General features: G+C 40.0%; 1 protein-coding gene across 2 annotated transcripts in view; it reads left to right on the forward strand.

The window, feature by feature from the left end:
* The window catches only part of NT5C2 (5'-nucleotidase, cytosolic II), an 88,127-nt gene extending 81,306 nt beyond the window's left edge, over window positions 1-6,821 (forward strand). For both annotated transcript variants that reach the window (XM_041742486.1, XM_041742487.1), the window contains 8 exons: window positions 420-461; window positions 1,523-1,630; window positions 1,909-1,975; window positions 2,775-2,945; window positions 4,253-4,304; window positions 4,431-4,491; window positions 4,620-4,796; window positions 5,379-6,821. In XM_041742486.1, coding sequence (XP_041598420.1) covers window positions 420-461; window positions 1,523-1,630; window positions 1,909-1,975; window positions 2,775-2,945; window positions 4,253-4,304; window positions 4,431-4,491; window positions 4,620-4,796; window positions 5,379-5,615 — 915 coding nt within the window. In that variant the 3' untranslated portion in view covers window positions 5,616-6,821. The remainder of the gene's footprint in view (window positions 1-419; window positions 462-1,522; window positions 1,631-1,908; window positions 1,976-2,774; window positions 2,946-4,252; window positions 4,305-4,430; window positions 4,492-4,619; window positions 4,797-5,378) is intronic.
* The last annotated feature ends 4,337 nt before the right edge of the window (window positions 6,822-11,158 follow it).

Genomic DNA, 11,158 nt, shown 5'->3' on the forward strand with positions numbered 1-11,158 from the left:
CTAATGGTTCGTTGGCTTGGTAATCTAGGAACAATAGTTAGGAGGCCAAGGTGTATTATTCCCATGTGAGTCATTAGTTTTCTTGATGCCCTTACCTCAGATAAACATTCCAAATGTATGTTCCAGTCCTCCAGGAGAATAAGGGTATATGGATGAAGCACAAAAATATGCTTCTGGGCTAATAATGTGTCCCAGAAGAAGCCTATGTCCTACTGAGAATGTCAGCTTTTGTTTTATGAAGCATTAATTTCTGGCTTCAGCTGTCATGATTTCATAAACTTAGAAGAAACAATGTGATGAATCATATTGAAAAAGACGTGTCTTATGAAAAGCTTGAGTTTGAGTTGTTTTCTTTGTAGGTGCTATGTATCTTTTGCAAAAGTAGTATATGGACCTTATGTTGGATTTTTTTTTTCCAGAAAATTATGACTTACCTGTTTGATTTCCCACATGGCCCCAAGGTACTATATATAAGTTAGTAGACCATTGCTTTAGTAATAATGAATGCATTTAGTCATCCTGAAATATTGAGAGTAAGGGAATTGTCAGAACTCATTGCAGGAGCTAGTATAGTTTAACATTGCTAGGGTTTTGAAAACTTAGTAGACAGAAATAAAAGGGAGAGATATTTGTGTGTTTAGTGGGATGGGATCAGAATAATATTATGCAGAATTGTTAAGTTTGTATGGTAAAGACTGGAATTTTCAGATTGAGGAATATATCTGATTAAAAGAAACAAAATATATATATTCTTGACACCGTCTAGATACTGCTCTTAGTTATTGCTGAGTTCTGGGCCAAGAGAACAGTTAGCTTTGATATTTAGCAGAGAATTTTTTAGTCCTGCAGTGGGACTACACTCAGATTTAAGGACTACTCGTTGCAACTTAGTCCCATACTTGTGGGATTTTTGTACTAGGCTTGAGTAAATATCCGTACATAATCGCCCAGAAGCACAGTATGTATTGCTCTTCAGCTTGACCTTAAAAATTTAATATCATGGTTCCATTTCAGAATGGAGATAATGTCAATGGGCATAACCTCTGTGATAGTGCTGTGGTGAGCTTGCAATATGAGCCAAGGGCTAATAATGTGTACCCAGAGCCATTATTCTGAGAACATAACTAGTAAAATTTGCTAGTAATAGTTCCATGTTAGTTTGTATAATACTTCAGTTCTCATGCTGATCTGCCTCTTAATCTGTGTCTGGAGTATTGATTTGCATTCTCCTTGGCCCCTTTTTAGCTTTTTTTAGCCCATTTCAGAGTATGAGCACACATTCCTTTATATGATGCATTGCCGTGAAATAATTAGTAGATAAAATGATTTACAACGTGTTAATTTATATTTTTACCTGTGCTCTTCCAAAAGAATGTGGCTTATAATAAGACACAATGTTTTTCACAAAATAGTGGGATCCTCTGGGCATACTTAATATGCCTTACATCTGAGTGAGATGAAATATTAGTGCCTTAACGTTAGGACGATGTTTTTGGCTGTTGCTCTTTCTCATCTTCATCAGCCTGGGAGTTCCCATCGACCATGGCAGTCCTACTTTGACCTGATTTTGGTGGATGCACGGAAGCCACTCTTTTTTGGAGAAGGCACTGTACTGCGTCAGGTGGATACTGTAAGTCAAGAGGATGATCTATCTGCTAGCCCATGTCCTTTGTATTTATCCTTTCCCTACTCTTATTCTTCCTAAGGAAAGAGGTATTTTTAACTTATTAGCCATATATTTCTTTTGAATTTAATCTAAGTTTTAAACGTTTTCATTGAGATAGCCAAATAAATCCAAAATAATATAATTCAAAAGTGCTGTTCATTCAGCTGCCTATCCAAATCACATTTTGGGTGGCAGTTGTGATCAAACAATAATATTACAAAGTCTGTCATCTCTTCTCACAGAAAACTGGCAAGCTGAAAATTGGTACCTACACAGGGCCCTTACAGCATGGCATTGTCTACTCAGGAGGTGAGTCACAGATTTCCCTTTTAGTTTGTCTTTGTTCAGACTTCTCTGGGAAAGTTTTGGTGTCCTCCTGGTATAGTGCCACCCATACTCCTTAAGTATTCTGAAGATATAGTCCACTGGAGGTAAATGCTTCGTCACATACTAATGCAATAGGAGTCGGGGAGAATGGGTTTGGAAAGTTGTTAGTATGACCTAATGAGTCCTTTTTTTGTTTTGTTTTGTTAAGATCTTTATTTGAGAGAGAGTGCACCAGTGAGTGTGAGCAGAAGGGTACAGGGAGAAGCAGACTCCCTGCTGAGCAGGGTGCCTGATGTGGGGCTTGATCCTAGGATCCTGGGATCATGACCTGAGCCAAAGGCAGAAACTTAACTGACTGAACCATCCAGGTGCCCTGGCCTAATGAATCTTTGGTTTTACTAAAAGGGTCAGTTTTTCCTCATCCTTTTAAGTATTTGAGGCAGTTCTCAAAGGGTTCCTCATAGAGCCCTCATGGACACAGATGCAGATTTTGTTGCAGTCTGATGAGAAATGGGGGCGGTACTTTTGGAGGGTTATATTCATTAAAACTGAAACATGTAGTTTTGCTGCTCTTGGATTTGGTAATCAGGAGCACTGGTTAGCTCAGTGGAACTGAAGGCCTTGCCTTAGAGGCACTAAAAGGAATGATGAAGTAAAAACTAGTGGTGGGTCTTTAAGAAAGGTGAGCCCTTTTTCTAGTCTGGTCCTTGCATAAGAATGAAATTAGCACAGTATTTGCTGTTTTTAACATGGAAACATTTTTATTATTCCATTGTTTCAGGTTCATCAGATACAGTCTGTGATCTCTTGGGAGCCAAGGGCAAAGATATTTTGTATATTGGAGATCACATTTTTGGAGACATTTTAAAATCAAAGAAACGGCAGGGGTGGCGAACTTTCTTGGTGATTCCTGAACTTGCACAGGAGCTGCATGTCTGGACTGATAAGAGTGGTAGGGAACCGTTACTCTTAATTTCTATCCTAAAGGGTCAGCTATGAATCAGTCCTCTTTAATGAACTCATTATTTTGAATGTGGGGAGAAAGCGGGGGACAGAGGTGGTCCTAAGATATTTAGATAACTTTCTTCTAGCTAGGTAAGGTACAGAACTCCAAACTTTGAGAAAATAGTAGAGGTTATCTTGTTCAGACTTCTTGACTTCCTTCAGGGTTAAGCACAGAATGTTGCTATCCTAAGTTATATTACTGTAGCAACTAAACTGAATTCCACTTTCCTCTGTAGTCCCGTATTTTCCAGCCATACCTACTAGTTTCAGTTTCTCTGCCATGAGCCTATATCTGTGATTTGAGGGCATTGATGGCTCTGAGTAGTCATATGTCCTATTTTTTTTCCCCTGCTCTTCTGAGAAGTAGAGAATGAGGCCAAATTGTATTCTCTGAACTGTATGCTGAATTGAGCCGTATGTAGGTCTAGTTACATAAAGTTGTTTGACACATAAGTTCTCCAGCCAGTCCTTGCTAGCATTACCCACAGTGTGGGGAAAGGTACTGCTTCAGGTACTTACCCCAGCTCTTCTACTTAATATCTTCAGGCCCTTAGAAGTTACTGGGACACCTGTTTCCTCAAATGTGAAAATGAGGATAATAACATACTTCATTGAGACTTAACTGGGGTGTAATATATGTACAAAAAAGTTATAAGTAAACAACGTTTCTCAGTCATGGCACCTCATCTGACCCATAGAACAGAGAAATTGATTTGTGTTTTCAGTTCTCCCCAAAATAAATAAAACTTGTTACACACAACAGATCCATTAGGGCTAAATTCTTTTTGGGAAAGCCAGGTCGAGAAAGATGGAACACTTTTAAAGCATGCAACATATCCTAGCTGTTGCTTGTCCTTGGTGGTATTTTCTAGCCAGCTCTTCATCCCCATTTTCAACCTTCCACCAAGGAGATTCTATAAATCTAGTTGATTTGTAAGCTCAGAGTCAGCATCCATTTGGAAGGGAGAGTTGTAATGAGTGGCATTCAGGTAGGAAGAAAAGCAGTTAAGGAAGAAACCATGGCTTTCATCTGCTGCTAGATCGCAAGCAGGCCAGGAGTAGGTTTTCCTAACACTGGAGAAGGAAGTCGTTTTGTACACTTACCTGTAGCTTTACTTTTCAACCATGTCTACAACCTTTTAATTAGTTCCAGCAGCAGTTAAAAACTGAATGCTTTTTATTTTTTATTTTATTTTCTATTTTTTAAACTGAATGCTTTTTAAAAAACATTTTTCTTTCCTTTCTGAACTTTAGCACTTTTCGAAGAGCTTCAGAGCTTGGATATTTTCTTGGCTGAACTCTACAAGTAAGTTTCTGGATTCTCAAAAGAAAAGTTTCTTCCCTAAAAACCATCTACCTCTTTGGGAATCACCTAGGGGTGTAAGAGACATCTTTTCTAGAGATTTTCAGTGGTGTTTTCTTTTGTTTCTAGGCATCTTGACAGCAGCAGCAATGAACGCCCAGACATTAGTTCCATTCAGAGACGTATTAAGGTATCCAAATGGGATTTGGGAGAAAACTTGGAAGATCAAGTTGTGATTTTTTTATTTCTTCTGTTATATAGGAATTGGTGTATAGTCAGCACTCAGTAACTATTTGAATTCAATCTTTTCTGTTTTAGAAAGTAACTCATGACATGGACATGTGCTATGGGATGATGGGAAGCCTGTTTCGCAGTGGCTCCCGACAGACCCTCTTTGCCAGTCAGGTGATGCGGTATGCTGATCTCTATGCAGCATCTTTCATCAACCTGCTGTATTATCCATTCAGCTACCTCTTCAGAGCTGCTCATGTCTTGGTGAGTTAATACAGTCTTACGCTACTATTTTCAATTAAGATATATTCTGTAAGGCTGAGATCTGCAACCAGGTTTATTATAGGGTGGTACAAGAGAGTTTTGGTCTTTCTAATGTGCAAAAGCCCACAAGCAGGTTACATGGTTGCACAGAAAGGGGTCTTTGAGAAAGCAGGATCAAGATCAAATGTTATAGGGTATAGGTTTACCCTGAAATGTATATTAAATGTTGTTTGAGTAACGAAGACTTTCCTTTTTGTAAGCATAAAAACCGTATTTCTCCCTTTTAGTGCTATGTTCTGATACTGACCTATAGTTCAGGACTGGCTTTTGCTGCGAAATAAGAATTTTTCTCCCTCATCTTTTCTAGTTCGCAGCTGAATGATTTGGACAGTTTTGAAGAAGAGAGAAAAAAAAGATAGCTTTAGGTAGTTCTAGAAAGACATTATTTCAGTATCTAAATTGGCTGGGCCTCTGATCCATTATAGACATGTCTCTGCACAGCCACCTTAAGCGGGATAAGGGATTAGGATTTGGAAAACTGTTTTACTCCACTTGCTTTCTGAATCTCTGACTTTGTTTTAGATGCCTCATGAATCAACGGTGGAACACACACATGTAGATATCAATGAGATGGAGTCCCCTCTTGCCACCCGGAACCGCACATCAGTTGATTTCAAAGATACCGACTATAAGCGGCACCAGTTGACCCGGTCGATTAGTGAGATTAAACCCCCCAACCTCTTCCCACTGGCCCCCCAGGAAATTACACACTGCCATGATGAAGATGATGATGAGGAAGAGGAAGAGGAAGAAGAATAAAGAGGAAAACCAAAACTGAGCATCCATTAAACAAGTCTGGCAGGACTCACAGGAGCAGAGGATGGGTTCTAGTGGTGGGTGGGGAGCTCCATCAAAGGTACATCTGGAAAGTTTCTGAAGACTTTAAAATATTTTAATCATAGAGAGATACTTCTTAGTTTTGTTTGCACTCTTTGCAGATGGTTCAAATTGTAATGGAGTCTGTATTGAAAGAAAGTAAGGGTAAAGCTGGGCTGAACTGCATGCAGATGGCTCCAACGTGGCTTGTGACACTGTTTCCTTGTCTTGTTTCATTCTCAGTATGTATTGGCTACACCAGGGGTGGTGAAGAGTCTCAGAGTGGAGCAAGGGTGATGGGAAGAGGTGATCCAAAAATGATGTTATGTTACAAATTGTGCTCTTACTCCAAAGTCCATCCTGAATTTTTCCGTGCATTACACAGTATTATATATCAGTGGAGAAATATATTGTTCCCATTATCAAATGTAGTCTTCTGTTCAGGTCAGGGTTCCTTTTATGAGCTTTCAAGGGTCCTCTATGCCTGTGGGCAAATTAGGGGCTGCAGTGGCCTTGCACAAGGGTTTGCTTTGCTGAGGGCTGGTCTGGAATGCACTGCAGTGATTCTGTTTTGAGGTAAAAGTCTTCATCTCTTCTTATATTTTTTTTGATAGCAGAGATGCTTATTATCCAAAAACAATCTTTTTCTCATCTGGGATGAATCTGTAGAAAGAATTTAAGCTGAAAGAGGACAAAGGAACAAGCTCTGTGAAAAGGAAAAGGAGGAACCTCCTTCTTTCATTAGAGCATAACTGAGTGAACTTCTTAGTGTGGGCTAGTGTGGCTCATGCTCCCAGAGTCCCAGCCTTCTCTGTCCTTTAGGGTGGATTGCTATAGTTCAAAGTCAAGCTTTTAGAGGATGGGAAAAGGGTGAAGTCAGAACCTTCCTAAAGCAGAGGGCACAATCAGTGTGAATAAATTCACTTCAGAATCCCAAGAGAAATCACTTCTTGTTGTTTTGAACAAGAATGGATCATTACTGTGTACTAAAGGGTATTAGACTGCCTCAGGTGCAGTCAGAGTGGCGACAGCAGTTCCAACATAGTGTAGACTTGTACTTTACCCTTCCTATATTCCTTCCATTCTTACTGGTGAACACAGATGGTAGATTTAGCTGCTCTAGAATTCAATAAAGTATAATATTTCTAATACTGACTTTGACCCCTTCCTGTAATAACTGTTGGTCTTCAGGTGGGTTTAGGTTTGGCTAGTGACATCAACTTGACATTCTCTTAAAGGAGATATAGTTTGGCATGACTAATGGTTAAATTTATAGTACTTAAATAAGTCTCACAACTTTATCATGGGAAGTTCACAGGACTATGAAGTAAGACTTTCAAAAATGATTTTATAGGAAGGGAACATAATTCAGTAACATAGCTAAGACCATATTACCTTATCACTTTCATTATGGGCTTTACATTAAGTTATGTCAAGAAACATTCTAACTGGTATTTCTTAGGAATATATGCTACTTTAAAAGTAATCAGGTTATGGGGGTGCCTGGGTTGCTGACTCGGTTGAGCAGCTTGATGTCTTGATCTCAGGGTCTGGCTCCTGAGGTAGAGCTCCACGCTTAGCAAGGAGTCTGCTTGAGATTTTTTCTCTCTGCCCCTCCCCTGCTTGCACATAGTATCTCAAATCTTTAAAAAAAAAAAAAAAAAAAAAATCAGGTTACAGATAGCATTTAAATACTCTCCCCATTTTAAATTTTAAAGAGTATGTTTGTGGTCACCCCAGCTATTATTCTCATTCAAGATGGAGATGTGCAGTTTGACACCATCTTAAATTTGCTCAAAGCCAAATAATTTCAAAGTGACTTATTAAAACTATAGAGCCTAACTTCTAATAGTACATTTACATACTTTGTTTTAGAGCAAAGACCATTATGAGCACTTTGCTTTTAATTTACCACACTTTTTATATTGTGTTAGCCACATAAGATCTTATCTTTATAAGAGTTTCTTTTTAGCCAGATGTCTGACAGTGGATCCAAAGATCAAGGAGTGCACACAAGTTGAAGAACTCCACTGCTGGTCAGAGCTTCCTTCGGACCACCAAAACCTATTTTAAAGAGCTAGGATTCCGGGGATCCCTGGGTGGCGCAGCGGTTTGGCGCCTGCCTTTGGCCCAGGGCGCGATCCTGGAGACCCGGGATCGAATCCCACATCGGGCTCCCGGTGCATGGAGCCTGCTTCTCCCTCCGCCTGTGTCTCTGCCTCTCTCTCTCTCTCTGTGACTATCATAAATAAATAAAAAATTAAAAAAAAAAAAAAAAGAGCTAGGATTCCATAAGCATCCAAGATGAGAGTAGTTTCTCTGCATATTATTCGTGTTGGAAAAGTGCTAGGAATTAGGCAGTCGAGGGGCTGGCACTCAGGGCAGATGTAGTTGTGCTTGCTAAAACATCAAAGTGGGTTTCTCTGTTGCCAACTAAAGTTATGGAAGCTAAACTTAATGTTTTTGTTTTAAACCTGAGGCATTGTTAGATTGTGAGAACACAGATTTCTCAACTCTTCAGAATCTCTTGGTATTTGAAAAGCTCCGGACACCCCTTCTGGGGTGCTAGACTGAACTGCCAATCTTAGGGCGTGTATAGGATTGCCAGGGACCCTGGCACACCCAGCAGGTGGTCAGAGGTGCAGCAGACCACAGCCCGGCTGGGTTCCCTCGTAAGGGGACTTGCCTCATACATTCATCTCTACAGAGATGGTCAGTTTATTTTGAAAAATTAAAGCCAAGAAAGTTTAGTGTTCTATTTAGACCTTAAATTTTCTCCTGCCATACAGATAGCTCTGCTGAGACCCAAAATAAGCAAGCAAGCCCTTCCAAGCTACCCTTTCTACAATGCTTTTAGAAGTGGTTCTTAACAGAACTAGAATAACTTGGAGCTACAAATCCTTTAGTCATGTTACTGGTTTTAAACAACTACTTTAAAAAGCCACTTGCAGTGACATGTCAGACTTAAAAGTACTTTGTTCATGTTTAGATATTTCTAAATCAGATTTATTTGTTTAAGAAATACTTTGTCAACAACTTTAAAGCCCTGCAATTTTTCCAAGGCTGCCAGAGCATTTAAAAATACTCTTATTCACCACAAATAGCCTGAGACAAACAAGTGCATATCTAAGCCTGCATTAAGGGTGGGAGCCTTGTACACATTCCGTGTTATGGAAACTATTTAACCTTTCTTTGATGGTGGGAAAAATGGTAACTATGGTCCAGCTATTGCCATACAGGCAGTGGCCCAGTTTCTCACTTGGTTTAGAGATATATATCTCAGTACTTCGTTTTCTCATGACATTTTTTGTCTTGGTGACTAGAGCATAGGGCTCTTTCTCAACGTTTTTTCTCAAGTAGGACAATTTCAAATGATATACAACTTTGGGAGGCCCTTGGAATGAAATCTCTCCCATGGAGCTATCTGAGCAGCCTTAAAAATAGAAGAAAAAAATGACACACTACCATCAAACAGAAGGGAGGACATGCACAGCCGCCAGGAACAGAGCCAGGTGACTTCCAGTAAAACCCACATCATTCCAGCCTCCACCTCCACTAACATGAACCAGCATTTCACACTGTTCTCACTGCTGAGTATGTAGAAAGAGAAAGCAAGTCTTCTAAAGAAAATGCATTCGTTTACAGAATAAATAAGGCTTCTTTTTTTCTGTAACCTGGCAATCTCAACCATTTTTCCCTGTCAGACACAGTATCTTCATCCCAAAGCCACAGCAATCTGACTTGTTCCAACAAGGATATGCGATTTCAAAAATAAAATATATGTAGTATTTTAAAGTTCCTCTGAAGAGCTTTGGCACAAAAAGTACTCGCAGTGGAACACATTTTACCTCAAGCTTGCTGACTCTTACTGTAAGTCTAAGTAATTTACATTTTCTAATTTAAACCAGTTTTTGGTCTGGTCTCTATGTTTCTTCCTACAAAGTAAGATCCCTTCGCTTCATCTTATTACTAGGAAAAAGGTGGATTACACATTGCTTCATGAATCATATTAGGTACAAGTAGGCCCCCAAACAGCCTGCTCTCCATTGAGCTCTTCCCAAAGCCATGTCTGCCCAGGGCTACAGACAAAGCCTGTAGAGTCTGGGCCAAGATCAACCTCACCACATGCACTGGAGCCCAAGCGGCTAAGTGCATGTTCTTCCCATGAAAAACAGCAACAGTCGTGAGTCTCACAAGTTCCTGAGATACTCTGAAGTATTTGCCCAGCAAACCTTTCCAACACTAAAAAAAAAAAAAAAAAAAAAGTTTATTAAATGTCCAGTCTTTTTTTTGAGAGAGGGTTCTCACCAGAAGTAATGTGTGACTTATGGGTATAGGAGTGAAGCAAGTAACTTTATTCTTGGACCCACTGTCCTTAAGTCAATGATGTAGCAGAAGCCTACTAAGGAAATTAGCTCAATCTAAAAATTCCCATCCTGTATTAGCCTACTGTCGGAGCACTTCACAATCACGAATTCCCCAGCAGGAAGAGCACTTTGACAAAGAACTGCAACTTCTCCCTTGTGTCCTTAGGGCTTAGAGCCCTCCACCAGGGGAGATGGCCTGCCACCAGAATGTCACAGCAAAAGGGCCTCATAAACCATTCCTTTGTTTTGGAATGGGATAGTATGAGCACAGATGTGAGGATCTTGGAGGAAAAATGAAAGTTTTACAAAACAAGAGTTTATTAGCCATCTAATCCAACTTTTGGCGCTCTACTAAAGAAGTGTCACTGTTGAATTTACTTTCAAAAAGTATAAAAATTCAGAAATCCACTCCAGATTATAAAAAGGTCGCTCATTCAGGATGTAGCAGTCATTTTCTCTACAAGGCTCTCTGGTGAGTCATAGTCTGTGTCCTTAGAAGTGCTGAGTTGATAAGAAGTGCTGGGGAGCATAATTTGTTATATGAAATAGGAACCCTAGAGCTTTTTTCATGGTAAAGTTTAGTAATAAACTTGTGTCCAGTGTGTCCACATGGGCACCCCATGGATACAGAGGGAAAACTCAGGAAAATCTCATCTTAACAGCAGGAAAAATCACTTCTCCTTTCCTTGGGGAATTTCCTGATTTGAACTCAGGACTCCTCTAGACAAAGTGAGTAAAGCAAGAAAAAGTAAAACAGCCAACTGGGACTCCTTGTGTTAGAGAAATCCTTCCCTGGCCCTCCGTGCTTGCTTCTCTGCATCTAAGGAAAGTAAGCAGGCTCCCCAAAAGGTAACACTTCACTGGAACATAGAACTACCCCGTTAATACTTTAAAGAAATTGGGGGTAATGACTGGGGGGCATGGTGATGAAGTCAGGTGTGTCTCAAAGCCAATAGTTCTTCATGAACCGTCCCCATCTACAGGGCAAGTGTAAGTAAAGCAGATTGCAGACATCAGGGTTCAACCACACGGTGCAGAAAATAAAGGACCAGTCAGAGCACGATCCTCTCTGGAGTGTAAAATAGAGACAAAGAGTGGAGGCCAAAAGATTCCAGAAAG

Source organism: Vulpes lagopus, chromosome 2, assembly GCF_018345385.1.
Source record: "Vulpes lagopus strain Blue_001 chromosome 2, ASM1834538v1, whole genome shotgun sequence".
Classification (NCBI taxonomy): Eukaryota; Metazoa; Chordata; class Mammalia; order Carnivora; family Canidae; genus Vulpes; species Vulpes lagopus.